Source organism: Diabrotica undecimpunctata, chromosome 8 (assembly GCF_040954645.1).
Source record: "Diabrotica undecimpunctata isolate CICGRU chromosome 8, icDiaUnde3, whole genome shotgun sequence".
Classification (NCBI taxonomy): domain Eukaryota; kingdom Metazoa; phylum Arthropoda; class Insecta; order Coleoptera; family Chrysomelidae; genus Diabrotica; species Diabrotica undecimpunctata.
The window spans coordinates 135,096,066-135,115,577 of record NC_092810.1 but is presented as its reverse complement, the minus strand read 5'-3'; the positions used below and the strand labels follow the sequence as shown (position 1 = coordinate 135,115,577).

The 19,512-nt window shown below is 35.4% G+C and overlaps 1 protein-coding gene across 1 annotated transcript in view; it reads right to left on the bottom strand.

Annotated features, from left to right (window-relative positions):
- Positions 1-19,512, bottom strand: part of rdgB (retinal degeneration B) — a 148,854-nt gene that overhangs the window by 74,067 nt on the left and 55,275 nt on the right. The window contains 4 exon segments of the mRNA XM_072541108.1: positions 1,073-1,262; positions 2,576-2,725; positions 4,164-4,421; positions 4,567-4,770. Of these exon segments, the coding sequence (XP_072397209.1) occupies positions 1,073-1,262; positions 2,576-2,725; positions 4,164-4,421; positions 4,567-4,770 (802 nt within the window).

The following is a 19,512-nucleotide window of genomic DNA, read 5'->3' as shown; positions in this document are numbered from 1 at the left end:
GGTCTCATCAACACTTTCACATAAACGTTTGTCTGTAAATGATTTAAAACAATTAAATATTAATGTTTTTTCATTAACTATTAGAGGACCAATTTTTCGGCGTTTACACGGCACTTCCAAATTTTCCATAACACTAGTATACACAATAAACTGCACCTTGCAACTGAAGTACCTACTTTTAGTGAACTGTTAAGAATTTTGAATACGCCACTTGGACCTTCCTATATACAAAATGGAAAAACCCACTATCACATTTTCTGTGGAATAAGTTTAGAAGGTAATTATCTAGTCAATTACTGTCGTAGATTCCTGGAATTAAAGAATTAAATGTTTGATTGTTGAAACCCTTACTTCGTGGAATGCACTCATTTCAGATAAAATAAAACGTTTTATTTTATCTAAAGAATTAAACTTTATTTTGCAAATAGGCAAAGAATTAAACTTTATTTTGCAAATAGATAAAATAAAACGTTTTATTTAATCTAAAGAATTAAACTTTATTTTGCAAATAGGTAGGTACTTATTAAACTTTTATTGGTTATATATAACCAATAAAATAAACATCTTACATTTCTTGCAAATTCATTAGTACCTGTTAACCTCCATCACTCCGACACTGGCAACCTTATTTAGGGATTAGTAACCCTCACAACTATTGTATTCTATTCTGCTCCAACCTTTATACCTGGTGGTCATACTCAATTTAAAATTGTTTTCCTATATACTTCTGTAAACTTGTTGACAAATATCTATTTTTCATTGAGTCACCCGTATCAACAGTTTAGGGATTTGCATACATAATTTATTGTTTTATTACTCTCTCATACATAAAAATACACTATAAATACAGTAGCCCAGAGATCGTGACACAATTGAGAAAGATGTTACAAAAATAAAGATAGAGTACCATACCAGAGGAACTGAGAACAAGTGTGCCAATATTATTATACAAAAAAGGACTAAAACCACATAATTACAGAGAAATAACGTTGCTCTAGTTTTCATCTAAATTGCTAACAAAAATCATGAAGCAGAAAAACATGAATACAAATACATTAACTGTACGACTTACTTGACAGTGATAACATCATCCTCTGGTGAAAGATCAGCATCTGAACTTCCAGCCGTTTGTATGGTAGGAACATTTGAACATTTGGTTAGCAAAGGACTATCCTCTGTTACTTCTATACTTCCAAGAGTGGCCGCTAAAGTTCTACCATGATCCTCTTTTGATGTACTATTGCCGAGATTATCATCTTCGTCTACAAAAAAGTAACAAAACAAAATGATTAGTTAATGTGTATTTTGAGAACGATTTCCGAAGTGGAATCAAAACGAAATGTATTTTCAAAGAAAATTATGGTTAATTCCCGTTAAATATAGTAGAAACATAGAAATATCACAAGAAATATAATTTCAGAATCATGTAAAGTATCCAGTTATTAATAAATAATATATATTGACGTGCAAAAATTATGAGCGTGAAAAGCAGGTTCGTAAAACAAAATCAAATCAATGAATTAATATTAATCTTGTTTTTCTTCTATACTTCGATTGCTGCTATTTTCCGAAGTACAACTTTTATACCAGCTTTCTTAGATAACGAATATAAAGTGTTTAGATAAATTTGCAAATGTATCGTGTGACTTGTTAGACATGAATCATATGATCTATTTGTAATTTTTGTTTTTTAGTAATGCCCGATATACAGGGGTTTTCGTAAGTCAGCTGGGGTCCTCGAAAACGATGCATGAGCGAAATCCACTACACTCTCCCATGTTCAGCGTGCATTACTTAGCAACAGGACCGGCTGGGCATAAGTCAGTATGCGAGTCGAACTCGAAACAAACGAATACCGTTTTTTTTTTGTGCGTTTAGCCATTGTGTTTCGATTGAAATGACAGAGAACGTTCGCGTTAAGTTTAGGTTATAATAACTTGCGTTTTTATTAAAACAGTTTTACTATCAGGATCGCGATTATGAAGCTAGATTATACTAAACTAGTATTTTTCTGGATAGATCGGTAGACGTGGAAACAAATAGTGGTCAAAAGGTCGCGCAAAAGGCATGCTTTTTGCGCGAAGACCTCAAACATTGGATAACAGTCATCAATGAAGATCTCGCAATGATTGCTAGCATTATTATTTCGATCGAAAAACTTTATTTACAGTGTATTGAGATGAATGGTGAACATTTATTCAAAATACATAATTTTTTGTAAATTTGCCAGCTAACTTATGCCCTCCCCTGTACGATCTTAAAGTGTTAATCGTTAAGTCTCGATGCTAAAGTGGACACGCTTTTTTTTGGTATTCGAGATGATCCTGGTTGAAATGCCATAGGGATCAACATTTTAAAATTTAAAAGATTAGTAAAATAGAGAATGGATAAATATTCTGAAGGCAATAATACAAAAAAGTAACTAATAAAACTGAATATCTAGAATATTACACAACAAGAAATAAATGTGCCATTTTTATCTCTGACGATAACAACAAAACTTTATAATATATAGGAAATTTCCTACACTTTCCACAACAACTTTAAAACATAGTAACACAGTAAAATCTTTTACCTATTTCATCTTCAAATTGCCCCATTTTTCGTTTCAACGCCAATTGAGTCTGCTTTTCAATTTCTCGAATATCCTCCATAGTCAGTCCATGCCATTCATCTTGCCATGCCCAGGCTTGTCGGTGAGCTCTTACCATGGTCTTCCGCAGAGCTGTAAAACATTTTATCAGTACAAAATCAAAAATTATCTATTCGGGGTATTCAAGATAAATCAAGATAATTACGTTAATTCAGGACTATTTTGGACAGACTGATCGCGAATGTCGGCATATATAGACAAATGCAAGGAGACTGTTGTGCTCTATGATATATTCCATACTTTTATATTTAACGCAGGTATGGATAGAGAATTTTAAGATATAAAAATATGCCTCTAAATTTGCGCATTCAGAGAAAGGTCGAAGCGGTTACTTATGTAGTCGATTTTGGCGCGCTTCTCTTGAACGGTCCTTGACAACGCTTCTTGTGATTGGCCCTGTCCGAGTATAGGTAGGAGGGGTGTTACTAGTTGGTTTTATGGTCTCATTTATTTTTGACTTTTTCTTTAATACCGTTTTCCATGTTTTTCCTCCCCTCACTCGTGACGTACCAGTATCGTGTTCTGTATAAATACAAGAACGAGGTGTCGAAGTTCTAAAAGGTATATGAGGGAAAGCTGATGAAAAATGTGTTAAGACGTACAGATGATTTTGTTTTGTTTTTTTTTTAACACAAAAAGTTTTTTGACTGCAAAACTTTATTATAGGTACATTATAGAGAAAAATGTTTCAAATAAAAGATGTAGATCATAATAAGTTCTTTATTTTGAGCATATATTAACTTATTTTTGTAGTAATTTATAAATATAAGATCCACCAAAATAAACTATTTGGTTCAAGTTATTCAATTTATTTATTCCGGAAAGCTATTATTTAAACAACTGTGCTTGCCCAAAGAGTCTCTAAAAAGATATTTTATAAATCGCAATCGATTCTTTAAGGCTTTATTTATAAGGTTTAATAAAAAAACTTTCAACATTTTATTAAATTTGTTTGTGACTTATTACCTTATTACCTTCTAAACATTTATAATAGTTTTGATTTTTTTATGTCACACGGTTGTAAGTAGGCTCAATGAAAAGCTGGTAAAAAAGCACACTTCCAAAAAAAAAATAGGATCTTCTATGACGAATGACAAGTTGAGATATTGCACAAAAAAAGCAAAATCTGCTGTACGTCCTCACGGATTTTTCATCTGCTACCCCTCATATACCTTTCAGAACCTTCAATTATCTTTATATATGTTCAAATATCCTTATGTTCTTTTCCTCTGAACTATCATGCTCTTGATTTTCTCGCTATTAATTTATGTCTACAAAAAAAAACAAACAGAAGAAAAGTGACAAGAATACTAGAGACAGAACTTAATGTCATCATGTTAATAGTTGCAGTATGTAATAAAATTTAGACAGAAGTGAATAAAATAGAATAAAATCAAGCAAAATAAATCTTAACAAATCAATGGAAATAAATAGAGTGATGCAGTAGAGATACCATTACCAATAAATACTTAACATTACATTTATCAACAGTAAACTTATTTAAAATTACCTGTGTCATGGATAAACCGTTCTATTTTAGTTTGCATCCCCCAATACCGGAATTCTACTTTACATAACTTATAGGCGCACATAAGCGACTTTCCATTAGGTAATGGCTGTTGTTTTCCCTTAACGGCGTCCCAATATTCTTCCAGCCAATTTGGAGACAAGGGACCTCGGCCAGACTTTTCGGATACATAATACAATGGATCTTCTTCTTTTACGTAATCGGCACCATATAATTGGTCTTTCACCACGTCTATTACATCTGTAATAAGTATGTTAAAATTAATTATATTAACTACAAACATCTAAAAACTATAATACAGTTAAAATTAAATTAAATGAACTTTAAATTCAATTTAAACGTATACATACATTTAATAGATACTCATTATTGAAATTTAACTCACCAACAATCCTGTTCCTGAAGTCACTGCCCGACAGCTGGAATACATTCTCTTGGTGTCCATTATCTGGATAGTAATAGGTCTCTATTTCTAAGGAAAATTTTTCTACAAATGGGCAAGTATATCTCGTTTTGGTATATGGGTAGGCATTCCAGGCTTCTTCTTCGACCATAAGAGCTGTTTTTGGAAGAATACCTTTGATCCATCCTTAAAAAAATAAAAGGAACATATATCAAATTTAACATATTTAAATTATACATATATTGCATTAAATTTTAATGATTGAAGAATTGGTAACAAAGACAGAACCCGAATTACTAAGCGGAAAGTAAAAAAATTTGACTTCCAGTCCGGAATTATGTTAAAAAAAAGTGCAAATAACATAAACAAATATTTATATAGGTTATTTGCATCTAAACGTAAAAAAATATTTAATTTCAATTTATTTAATTTTATTTTATATGACTTCCAAAAATCTGCTTATATTCAAACGATTTTTAATATAATCTACTATTGTCTAAAATTATTAACATAGCAAAATATTTAACCCTCTAACAGTCAAAACTCTCAACGTGAAAAAAAATGAATAACAATTTTTTTCTAGTATAATTAGCGTGTAAAAAACCCCAAAAAAATCATCCAGAGGTGGCTTGCTCGTTTCCAGATATGTCAGGTACACAAAAGGTAAAACAGTGCCTCAGGGCACGCATGACAGTTTAGGCCGAATATAAGAGCACGTATACAAGACAAGAGTAAGGTAGAATTATCAATAAAAAATGTTGTTTATTAAGGGATAAAAGAATAATATAATAAATGAATGAAGATAAATGACAAAACATATGAAATGAATTATTTTTTAGTGTGGTAATCGAAAAAACAGTTTTTGGCGTTGGAACAGCATAAATGGAGATCGCATTTTGAGCAAACACACTGCTTTCTTGCACAATTTGCACCATCTCTTTCCACCTTCTTTGCCGAGCCAGATTGGGAACTGGTCTTGACCGACGTTTGGACGTTTTTCTTGGTAGGCTACCAGAGAAGCGGTAGCTGCTTCACGAAATTGTGGTAATTGCAATACCCGTTCTTTGGCCGAGAGATTACTTGAGTCGTTGACCTTTTCCGGGTGGATCCGTTTATGCAGTATGTATGCATTAATTACGGCCATGTCAATGAAATGGTAAAACAATCGGGTGATTGCATCGTGTGATTTTGCTCTAATAAGATACCGGCCCATAAGTCCGTCGATCAAATCCACGCCGCCCATGTGACTATTATATTCTTTTATCATTTGGGGATAATCAACTTCCAAATATGCTTTAGCCTTTCGGTCGTAGCGAGCTGCTTTCGCTGGATGTTTGGTTGGATCTGTCGAATGGTTCAATACCAACGTACGTTGATGCCAATCGCACTGACTTGTTATCTTTCCATAAGACAGTATTGATGTCCACACCAAATGCAGAGCCTACAAATTCACATGAATAGCCGCGTAGCTTATCTTTTATATCTTTATCGACCGGAAGCTTGCAATTTGGAATACGAGAAACCCAAACTATATTTGCCTCGAGCTCGCAATAATACCAACAAAGGCAATGATGTATAAAAATTATCGAAATACAAGATGTGATGAACGAAGTCTGGAATTGTTTGTGACAATCGCACAACAACGTTCGATGTGGCTCCAACATCAGGGTGGCCGGTAGGATCACATTGTCGCCAGCACCGTTATAAACCTCAAACCGATAAGCGAATCCACTCGTACCACATAAAACAAATAGCTTGATACCCCACTTGTGTGGTTTATTTGGCATGTATTGGCGCAAATGATGTTTTGTTTTGGTGCTGTACATCTGTTCGTCGATGCACAATCGAGCAATCTTTTCTGTAATTCATTCATTACAGAAAATGTAATGAATGAAAGAAGAAAGTGAAATAAATTTAAAAATCAATTTTATTAATGTGATCAACACCTATAACAGAATAATCCTTTTGTACAATCAAAACAGTTTCTCTGTTCAGGTAAAAAGTAGGTATTAAGAAGATATATTATTTCCATCAAATAAATTATAATTATGAGTGCATGCCGCTGTCAGTTACCCGGACCAATTACCTACCTACTTTAAAGACGGGCGTTATAAAATTGACAGATGCGCGGGATTATGCAAATAAGTATCTGGGCAGTTAGCGTTACGTCTGAGAGACGTTTAGAAAAGCTGAAAAAAATATCTTGCTTTGTTTTATATGAATAAATTCGAAAATTATTATAATCTATAAAACATATTTACTCTCTACATAATCTCGCAGCATTTACAATAGAAATGGAACGTGATGCAATAAATGTTCTGGATACAACCGCCACAAAACACAATGCAAATATCCGATTTATCATAAAGCAACACAAACAGATATAAACAAACATAACACATCAGGACGTCCAACAAAAATAAATCATTAGACCATCATAGTATGCTACAAAGATTAATAGATACCCCACGTCAAAAAACCACTGTTTTAACGAAATAAACATTATCAAACATGTAGCAATAAAAAATGTCTATACAAAACGTAAAATACGTACATATTTGAACGAAAAGTATACAAAAAAGCTCTATATTCCGAATATTCACATCAATATCCAGAACAAAATAGATATTTATACTATAGCCACTATAGCCCATTCGCTCTGCTCGGGAATATTTTGACAGATTCATAGCCGGAAACCTACAACACAAAAATTCCTACCTCACACTATTAACAGCTCAAATAAACTTACTATTGCAGATTTCTTTCATTCATAAAATTTTACCTGTATTAAAAAAATATAATTGTTGTTATAATTTAACATATTGTAGTAAATATTTGTATTATTCGCTGTTTCTTTTATTTGGTATAGTTCTATTAAAATATAAATAATTTAAATTAACCTTAAACTTGTTAACATTAATGGAAGTTTACAATATTGCCGAATTTTAATGAGCAAAAATTAGTATTGGGCACAAATCTGCCCAGCATAACGGAGTCAATTGTTGAAAAATTACTATTATTTGCTTTGATAACTCTTCTTTCAATATGGAATTAAGCTTATTTTGTAAGATAAAAAAAAAAATTTCCGCAAAATATTTTGTAAATAAATAAACATTTTTTTTTATTTAAATTAATGTGTCTCGACTGCAATGACCATTGACACAAACAATATTGTGTACAATAATTACAATAAGCACTTGTAACTAATTGCTACAGTTAATCTATAATCTTAGAACCTATGACTAAATAATATAAGTAAAGCACATGGAAAACAAGGGGTCATATTCTATTGAACAACTGAATGTCTTTTTCAAGAAACCAATTAGGTTAAAGACTTGATCGCGTGAGTTTAAAACGTCTTTGATATTAGACTTAAGTTTATGTTGCACTCTATGTTTTGCGTACCGGAGACACTTGATCAGGATGTGTTTCACAGTTAATGCACTTGAGCAGATTTGGCAATTGGGATTCGGCTCGGACTTCATTAAGTATTCATGTGTGAATCGGGTATGTCCTATTCTTAATCTTCGGATGACAGCTTTTTCGTTTCTAGAGATAGTTGGAAGTTCAAATTTTTCAACAGTCTGCCGGATCTCGTGTAATGCACTCTTGATTGTGTTCTAGTGGGTTTGTCAGGTATGATACTGTTGTTGCTTGAAAAGTTGCTTTAGGTCATTATGCATTTGAATATTTTGGGCTTTTGAGGATTGACTATTTACACAAGAAGCTTGCTTGGCTGTTTGGTCTGCTTTTTCATTACCGGGGATGCCGATATGGGATGGTAGCCAGATAATCGTGAAATAAATATTGATTGCCGGTAATTAATTTTAAAATTTTATTTTGTTTACTATTTTTTAACTATATTTACACCAAGCAAATGGTGATCGTACAAAAACTATTTTGTAAATAGTAATTTTTCTATTTGTATACAAAAATCTACAGGGTCTCCAGAAACTCTCCTAACAAACGAAGACTGCAGATTCCTCATATAATTTTAAGACAATTTAACCCAATTCACCTAGTCCGAAAATGCTTCCTAAGGGAGCTAGAGCTCTTTGAAGATGGCGCCTAGTAATTAGTTTTTTCTATAATACCTCCAGAACGCTTCTAGTTAGAAAAACGAAAACTGGTAAGATTATTATTATCCAGATTATTTATCCAGATTATTTATTCAGAGGTGAATCGATTCCATCAAATGCGAATTTCTAGTACCGGTCACCGGCCAAAAAGAAGTCCGTTTTAAGTAGGTCAACGGTTATTTTAATGCATAACTTATTTGTCTTTTACTTTTAAGCATTCGTTGTTACTTTTAAGCATTCGTTATTAAATTTTCAGTTATTCTAGTACTAAAAGGTACTCCTACTTTTCTTTTTTTAGAAAAATCGATTTTTCGCCATAAAGGTTGAATTAATAGGTACCTTAATTAATTTTACAAATTATCTTTTTTTTTCAATAAATTCGTAAAAAAAGTTTGGTGTTCAAGAAGCAGACAATCAAATGGATACAAAATTTTATTTAAAAGGTTTTTTAAAACAAGGTATTTATTAAGATGGAATGAAACTAACACCAAAGAATAAGAATCAAAAGTAGATAGTTACAAAAGATGCTCGATGTGTTAGTCTCTATGCATAAATTTGACCTTTTGCTTAGAGAACGCCGAATTCTTGCAAAAATTCCAAAGTTATTTCTAAATTCGTTGCAAGCATTTTGTATCCTTGGCCAGAGTTATGCATAATTTTGTATAGGAACGGAATAAACAAATGCTTTTATGTATCATCAAACACAATAATCGCAAGGATTAAAATCCGAGATTAAAATAGAAGCCTTCTTGAGGTATTAAAAAAAAACTAATTACAAGGCGAAGGCGCCATCTTTAAAGAGCTCTAGCTCCCTTAGGAAGCATTTTCGGACTAGGTGAATTGGGTTAAATTGTCTTAAAATTATCTGAGGAATCTCCGGTCTTCGTTTGTCAGTTTCTGGACACCCTGTATAAACGATTATACAATTTAAAAAAAAATAAACATTACACCTTTGATTTATTGTTTTAATTTACGGAGTTTTATTTTGTTAACAAACTACATGTGACTAAATATTTGTTTACAACTAATATTTGTTATGAGTACGTGTGCTTGGTTGTATAGTAATTTTCAGCCATTTCTAGTCTGTCAAAATATAACTTCGCAAAAAAATAATTACTAAATTCACTACACAGTTGCGACTGAAATTAGTGAACCGACTATATAAGGAATGTAAGTAAGTTTGAGCGTGTAGACGCATTAGACATAATATCCTATTTTTTTCAAGAAAACTATAAAATTTTTAACATATTCAAGAGCTCAAGTAAAAACCTTTCCAGGTGAAATTCAACAAGCTGCTTTCTAAGTTTGTCAATATTCCAGATCCGATTCAAAACAAAAGAAGCGACTGCAAATATTGCACATGGCGTAAACCTCGCTATTGTTGTAATATATGCAACTGTTTATCGTACACAGAACACACTTCCGCCGCTGTAAAGAAAGTGTTATAACAAAGAAGTAACTTTAATAATGCACAGTTTCCACGTCGTTGCAAATGCACATGTACTTTATTCAGTTAGAGTTTTCTATGTATTTTGTATTTACTTCGGACGATATTTTTAGACTTCTTTTATTTTTCTTTATATGCAGGCATACTAAACTGAACTAAACAAACTACATGCCGGACAAAACATTCCGACAGCCTTTATATTTACAATACATACGATAATGTTTAAAGAAAACTTTACGATTCACATTTTATTTTGAATTGATTTTTGAACATTTCTAACGTTTTTCTGCGCAAAGTGACGTCCGAAAAGTTGGAAAAAAATAGGAGTCTAATTGTTATTATGATTGGCTTTATTTCGTTTATTTTATTTGAACGAATCCACCTGTTTAAGTAGAAAGTATTGAAATTAGCGGGTAAACTAACTGAAAATTGAAAATAAACAAATTCGATTGGCATAACTCATAAATTCGTAAAAACCTCACTTATCTTCTGAATACTGTATGTGGCAGAAAGAAAACAGCGACGGAGCTCATTGGCTGCAATTTAAATCTATTTCCTAGGATTTGTGAGTTGTCAATTGCCGCTGCTTACCCAAAACATCAACCTTAATATTGTTTTTTAGTTGGTTTGTTGAATCTTTGCTTCTAAATCCGACACCCGTGTAAGTTCACCAAATAGACTTTAGTCTATTTCTGCCGTTATAAGTTTGCATTTCTTAGTTTTGATAACGTCCTACCTTATGTAATGAATGCAATGAATTTAATGACTTGTAGACTGAACGCTTTGAAATATATCTCTGCACTTACTTACTTTCGTCCATAAATTCCAATTGGAGCATAAGGCACCCGACAACACGCTCCGTTTATATTGATCATGTGTCAGATTGAAAGTTTTTCTTTTCTTTAAGCATTGTTCCTCATGGATCTATTCCATATTTTATACACTGGATCGCTGTCTCAATTGCTGACTGTGAGTTACCATATTACCTGCACATTTACTCAACGTACACTCAATCAATTTCCAGTTTTCTTTATAATTTCTTTGAGAATCCGTTTTTGTCTTGCCCGGTTCCACAATTCTCTGTTCGTGATTATATTTGACCACCATAAATTTTTCTTAGATATTTATAAAAGACGTATACAGCGTCTGCTTTATCGTTTACATACGCATCTTTGCTTTTTTTGTCTTGTATTCCTCTGAAGCTATTTTCCCGTCTCATACTATTAATAATGGGATAAAATTATTTGGTTTTTTTACTTTGTAATACGAAAAAATATTTTCCTAATTTTATTTTATCTGCTTCATTCATATTCAAACAAATATTATCATTTTAAACCAGATGACTTTTAAATGATACTATCAATAGTTTTGTGGTGGATTCCTAGGACGACATTATTATAAGATAATTTGATTAACATGTGAACAAATTCCCTTCGTTGGCTCAGTGAAGATGTTCGTTCTGTTGTAATGGAAACACCAAATAATAGTAGCAGAGTTTATTGTTGAGACGTACACTATGGGTGTAGACCCGGGATTACTTTGAGTAGAGACTGATGAAGTTGATCGTTGAAGACTATATGTTCGTTGAGTGAATATTGATTGAATGCTTCTCTAGTCAAGAGATATTAGTTTTATATAAATTCTATTTGGGTCAATATTTTTCGCGTACCTAGCGTGATATGTGTATTTAATTTATGTAAATTGTTTAACTTTGTCAGTACTTTTGACTGATGTCCAAATTATTATTTATAATTGACCAAATGTGTATGTAACCTAATTAACTACGTGTGTGTATTTAATAACAAATAGATTCATTCGGTCTACTGGGTGATAAAATTATACTGTCCAATTTCGGATATGAATTCTGAAGATTTGATATTGGACATACTGCGGAATCGGGCAATCTGGCCCAAGTGTCAATACTCAAAGTTTACATATAAGTATTACATAACATAGTAAAATTCAAACATGATAAATTATAAATAGTTTAAGAATAATCAATAATCTTCCAACCGTACCCTAGCTATCAATGTCCGACTCTATCTCTAGATTAAAATTAGGGCAATTGGATGAAAATGTGGAAAGTGGGATGTCAACTTGGGAAGTCGACCGTACATTGTTGTGCCGATTACTAACTAATACAGGTACTTCCTGTTCGTTAGTCTGAGTTTGTGGATTCCCTGAACGACATAGTCGTGCAACAGGACGGTACTTCCATAACGTGAGTATCCCAATTATTACCATTATAGTAATGATCCCGGTGGCCACAAAATAATGCCAATTAGATTCGTGAATCGATCGCCACTGCGTATGCGTCATTTCTTGTTCCAGACTCTCCTCCTCAAGTAACACATGACGTAGCTCTCCTCCTGGTATGTCAAGGTAGGTGTTTAGAGGCGTGTTAAACTTGCGGGGTGTCCTCGCCACCAGTTGGGCCACGGGAGTGATTGGCGACTTCAGGTAACTCGTCACTGCTCTGTCCACCCCACTGCTAGTGGGGAGTAATGTAATATTTTTCGTTTGGGCGATACATTTGGGTGAAAGCTTCAGGAATGTGACTCGTTCCAGTACTCTTTCGCTCCGATTTCCATCGCAAATAATGGATATGTGTATCGTGACTGGCGTGATAACTAGCCAGAGGTTGGGAGTACCCATCTTACTCCATTGAGCTGTCTGTATTGTCCTGGCTACCACTGGACATGTGCTATTCTTAGATCGCTCATAAATTTCTTCTAGTATGCAGTTTGGTTGGGTATCCATGTTTCTTATAGCCGTTGGTGAGCACGCTATCTGTGCCTTTGTCAACAGTAAGCACCTTTCTCTATCTTCCGTGGTCAATTCGAAGTAGTGCAGTGTGTTATAATCTACGACCAGTAGATTCCTTGGGGCGACAAATGTGCGCAACACCGACCCCTCAACGTTAAGTGGTATGGCCGTGACTTTGAGCATGCTGTACTTATTTTTCCCTGTCACTATGAAGTAGCCGATGACTGTTATATATCTGTCGTCATGACTGACTTCTGTTTCTATAATGGGTTGTCGTCGTATTTCGACCCCTTGAGGCAGTATCTGCCCTGCTTTCCCTATTAATTTGGTTATTTCACCCGGTTTCACTATATCAATGAAGTGTCCGTGGTTATAGTGAAGGTTTAATATTCCCTCGTAAAATTGAGTATATTCGTTTATGAAGTCCATAACTTGTAATGCTATCGTTTGTATTCGTAACGTGCTATATTCGGTTTCTAGTTTTTGTGCTTTGTCTTCTACTTCGTTAAGTCCTTTAGATATTTCTTGTAGACCTGTGATTAGTGCTTTGTTAAACTTGTTCATTTGCTCGTTTATCCTGTTCTCTGTGTGATTGATTGATTTTATTGTTTCTAACATTATCTTCGCCTGGTGCTGTGATCCCTTTATTAGCTCCTTTTGGTTATTATCTAATGCTTCAATGTTACTGTAGGCTTCGTCATTGACTCCAAATACTGAGGTTAATATTGTTCCTAATATTCCTCTTCTTTCCCTTCCTTTTATTTCTACTGTCAACCCCTCGCTTACTGACTCCGCCTTTCTTTGTCCTTCCTCTAACTTCTCTATTATATCCTTACAATTCACGATTTTTATCTCATGACACAGTTCTCGTACGCCTTGTATCATATTTCCTATTAGTTGGTGCTCTGTTCGAATTCTTCCTTTTTCGAGTAACACCTTTATTCGAAATGTTCCCCGGTCTATGACGACCTCTCCAAGGTCTTCTGTGAAAAATCCTGGTACCGGATTATATATTTTATACGGTTCTGCCTTTATGGGTTTTAACATCGTTAAAAACATTATAGCTACTAGTATTTTCTTCCATCTTAGTGCTGCTGCCTTTTTCGGCTTTTCCTGTTTCTCTTCTTCCAGTCGTATTAGCTTATGTATGGGTCTTTTAGTCAGTTTCCCGTTTGCCTTTCTCACTGTTACTACTCTGGTTAATCCCTCCGCTCCAGGGTGTGTTTCTGTTACCCTCGCTAATGGCCATCTGCCTGGAGGTGTATCCTCTTCTTTAATTATAACTATTTCTTCTTCTTTTATGTTAGGGTGCGCCTTATGCCATCTATTTCTCTGTTGTAATTGGTGCAGGTATTCCTGTTTCCAAATTTTCCAGAAGTCTCTTTTTATTTTCTCCACTAATCTCCACCTCATCGGCATCTTCAAATAAGTCGTAAGCTCTTCTTCCCGATTTGGTGATATAATTTCTCTCCCTATAAGGAAGTGAGCTGGTGTCAGGGCTATTTTCCCTTCAGGGTCTTCTGATGACCCACATAATGGTCTCGAGTTCATACATGCTTCTATTTGTGCCAGCACCGTACTCAATTCTTCATATGTTAGAACTGTTTCCCCGATGATTCTTTTCAAGTGATATTTCATTATTCGCACTGCGCTCTCCCATAATCCTCCGAAATGTGGTGCATATGCAGGTATGACATGCCACTGAGTACCTAGTGCCAGTAATCCTTGTTTTATCTCGTCATCTATTTTTTGATTTTCTTTTTTCAACAAATTTGCTGTTCCTACGAATGTGGTTCCGTTATCGCTGTATACGTTGTTGCACTGTCCTCTGCGTGCCGTAAATCTCTTGAACGCTGCGATGAAAGCATCCGTAGACATATCGCTTACTACCTCAAGGTGTACTGCCTTCGTTGACAGACACACAAATACTGAGATGTAGCCCTTATAGCTCCTCTGTCCTCTGCCTCTCGTGGTACTTATTTTTATTGGCCCGGCATAATCTATCCCTGTGTTAGTAAAGGGATGACTCGGGTTCACTCTGTCTTTCGGTAGATCTCCCATTAATTGTTGTGCTGTTTGGCTTTTATACCTCCTGCACCTTAAACATTTTGCTAGATGATCTTTCACGGTTCTTCTGCCGTTGATTATCCAGTATTTCCTTTTTATGTACTGTAGTGTTTGTTGTAATCCGCTATGTAGATTTCTTGCGTGACTATCTGTTATAAGTAACTTTGTTAATGCACTATCCTTTGGCAAAATTATCGGATGTTTTTCTCCGTACTTTAGATTCGTGTGTCTCAGTCTTCCGGTGACTCTTAGAATTCCTTGTCTATCCAGGAATGGTACCAATGACGCTAATTTATTTTTCTTGTCTAATTGCTGTTTCTTCTCCAGCTTATTTATTTCTTGTTTGAAGTAGGCGTGCTGTGTGTGCTTTATCACCTTTAATAGCGTTTCCTCTAATTCTTGGACTGTAATCTGACTTTGTCCATTGTCCTTCGTTTTTCTGCATTTGTCTGCAAATCTCCTACAATATGAAAGTACTCTTCTCATTCTTTCTAAATTTGAGAATCTCTCGCATATGTCCTCCTTTATCGTTGTCGTGTGCACCGTTATTTTCGTTTTGACTTCCTCCTCATTTGTCTCTGGTATTTCTTCTGATTCCTGAGTTAAAGTTTTGTTACTAGTCAGCCAAGTTGGTCCCTTCCACCATAGCTCTGCTTCTAATAATTCTGATGCGGTACTTCCACGTGAGAGGATGTCCGCTGGATTTTCCTTTGTATCTACCTTATGCCAATTTTTCGGTCCTATAACGCGTCTTATTTCCTCTACTCTGTTGGCGACGAACATTTTCCACCTTTTTGATGATCCCCTTATCCAAGCCAGGGTTATCGTTGAGTCCGACCATGCATATACCTCAATGTTTTCCCTGTTCAATGCTTGTAGGGCTTTCTTCATTAAATTTGCTAGTAGTACCGCGGCACACAGCTCGAGCCTCGGTAACGTCGTTTTCCCTTTCAATGGTGCGACTTTCGATTTTGCTATCATTAGATTCGTTTTAATTTCTGGGCCTAATACCCTTGAGTAGATTACCGCTCCATATCCTTTCATAGACGCATCTGCAAATCCATGCAGTTCTACTCTGTTTATCTTGCTTAAGTTGTTCCACCTGGGCAATGTTATTTTCTCCAGATTTACTAATTGCGCCTGGTATGTATTCCACCTGCTTTGTTGGTTGCTAGTTAATTCTTTATCCCAACTGGTCTTTTGCTCCCATAATTCCTGTATGAACATTTTCGCCTGAATTACTACAGGTGCTATCCATCCCAGTGGGTCGTATAGTTTTGCTACTTCTGACAGTACGTGTCTTTTCGTTATTTTCTTTGCCGTCGTTATCCCTATTTTGAATGTGATTATATCCTCTTTAGGTGACCAGTGTATTCCTAACGTTTTCCATACTTCTTCTTGTTTGAATGCCTTCGAGTCTACGTTCCTCATATCCTCCGGTACGTTCTCCATTATTTTTTCTTCGTTGCTCAACCATTTTCTAAGAGTGAAACCTCCTTTTCTGAACATTTGTATTAATTCCTTTTGGGCTGTTTCTGCTTCCTGCACTGTCTCAGCTCCTCCTAGTATATCGTCTACATACATGTTTTCTTTTACAATTTTCGATGCCAACGGGAACCTCGCTCCTTCGTCTTCTTGTAATTGTTGTATTGTTCTTAACGCTAAAAAGGGTGCTGCGGCCGTGCCGTATGTGACCGTCGTTAAGTTATACTCTTGTATGTGGTCCTTTGTGTCCTTTCTCCACAAAATTTTTTGATATTTTTGGTCTTCTTCTGCCATTCTGATTTGTCTAAACATTTTTTCCAGATCCGCTGAGTATGCTACCTTATTGGATCTCCATCGTAATAGTATATTTGTCAAGTCTTGTTGTAATTTCGGCCCTGTGTGCATAATATCATTCAGGCTTACTGCCGATGAGCTTTTGCTTGATGCGTCAAACACGGCTCTTATTTTCGTTGTAGTACTGTCCTCTTTTCTCACTGGATGATGAGGTAAGTAGTACCCATCTCCCTGGTTTTCTGCTATTACCATATGACCTTGGTTTTCATAATCTTCCATGAATTGTCTGTAATTCGCTTCTAACTGTTTGTCTTTTGCAAACTTCCTTTCTAGTTGCATCAATCTGGCGAATGCTTGCTGTTTAGATTCTCCTAACTTTGCGACGTCTTCCCTAAACGGAATTTTTACTTCGTATCTCCCTTCTTCATTCCTTTTTACAGTCTGTCGATACAGTTCTTCACATTCTTGTTCTTCCACTGAGAAACTTGTATCCTGATTTACTTCTTCTAATTCCCAGAAGTTCTTTATTTGTACGTCCATTTCTTGTCTTGATATCATACAGCTTACTTCTGCTTTTATATTCTCCCTTTCTCGTGCTATTCCCGAAACTATCCATCCTAGTTTGGTGTTTTGACTCTGGAGTCCATTACTTATTCTGTGCATCCCTTCTGTCAATATGTAACTGTATTCTTTTACTCCTAGTAGTAAGTCTATCTTCCCTACCTTGTAATATCTTGGATCTGCCAGTATTGCATTTTTCTCGTTATAGTCCGGTAGAATTATATCCTTTTCCGGTAAATTCCTTGTTATCTTCGGTAGTACTAGTGCTTCTATTTCCATCTCGAAGTCACTTTCGTAATGAGTTTCGATTAAAAGTTTCATACTCCAGTTGGCTGTTTTTTCTCCTGACGAGCCTATCCCGGATATGGTCGCCTGTATGGGCTTCCTTGTTGTTCCTAGCGTCGTCGCAGCTTGTTCCGTTATAAATGCGCATTGTGACCCTTGGTCGATTAGTGCTCTCATTATGTGTGAATCTCCTTTCGCATCTCTTATGCGTACCACAGCTGTCGCTAGTAATGCTTCACCTTCCTTATGGCTTGCACAGTTTACTGAATTCTGCCCTCTTTGCTGGTCGTTGCTATTCCTAGGCCCATTGGTATCTTGTGTATTTTCTCGCCTTCCGTTATTTTGTTCTCTGGCGTTGTATGGATTATTATTTCCTCCTCTGTACCTATCAGCTTGGTACCCGTTTCTTCTATTGTTTGAATCTCTTCCATTTCTTTCTTGTGTTTGTTCTCGTTTCGTTTCATTGGAGTTTCTTTTGTTGCTTGTGTTTCCTTTTTCATAATGCAACATATGGTGGTGGTCTCCGCCACAGTGTCTGCACCTATATTGTGAATAACATTGTTTTTCTTTTTTATGTGCTAGGCAGTTTGTACACAATCCTTTTTCTTTTATCATCCTGTTCCGGTCTCTTACATTGAGTTCCTGAAATTCTCTGCAGTTCGGTACTCCGTGATCTCCGTTGCATATCACGCAATGTGTTCTTGGTTTCCTAAGAGATCTTCCTTGCTTCTCTTGTCTTTTTTCTGACTCCAGCAGTTCCAGTGTCTGAAATCTTCGCTGTAGGAATGTTTGTGTCGATTTGTACGTCGGTATCTCTCTACTGTCTCCAATGTGGTTTTCGTACAGCCTCCTAGTTTCATTGTCCCATTTCGTTATGATAATTCGGGCTATCAATGGGCTCCACGCTTCCGTGTCTGTTCCTAACCCTCCTATGGCTTCCAGACTTTCGTGGAAGGTGTCATGTAGTGATTTCAATGCTCTAGCAGAAGATTCCTTTACTTCCTGCGCTAGTAGCATCCTGTCTATTAATTTAAACAATATCATCCTTGGGTTCTCATACCTATCTTTTAGCATGTTCCAGGCCACTTCGTAGTTGGCCTCGGATATGTTTAAGTGTTGTATCATTCTGTTGGCTTCCCCTCTTACTTGAGTTTTTAGGTACTGCATTTTTTCTGCGTTTGATAACTGGTCGTTTTCATGTATTACTTTAGTAAACAGATCGTGGAAAGTTCTCCACGTTTCATATCTGCCTTCATACACAGGGATTTTTACCTGCGGCAATGTCACACCGTCCCTCCTCTGTGTGCTTTCTGGCCGTTGCATTCCTGGCCTTATTTTCTTTAAAACTTCCCTGACTTTCCTCTTTAGATGATTTATTCTCTCTACTTCTCCAATATCTGTAGCGTCCAGTTCCTCATTTACTGCTGCTTCAATCATTAGTGTATTCACCTTTTCCATGTATTCTCTTAACTCTGACTGCAATTCTTCATCCTCCTGCAAGTCTTGTTCATTTTCTGGCCGTAATAATTCCTCGATTCTTTGTTTTCTTATCTGTATCTCCTTTACTTTCGGTGCTTTTCCTCTTTTCAGCACCCTTCCATATTCTTCCAACAGGGTTTTCCCCTCAATGTATGTCTTAAATACCTGATCATAGTATTTTGTTTCAAAATATTTTTCTTTCGTTATACCCCCTTCTAGCAGCTTTTCGTGGTTATTTAAAAATTTTGCCCAATATTCTTCTAATTTTTCCTGTCTATCCCGGATGTATTGTTGATTTTTCCGAGATTGGGAATCCTTTTTTGTATTTGAAACGAGTTTCACTATTTCTGTTCCTATTTCCGCTTGCTTAACGTATAGACTCTCCATGATTATTTTAAAATTTTTACATTCAGCGGTAAATATATTAGACAATACTAAATGTACGTTATGTATTAAATAAGTATA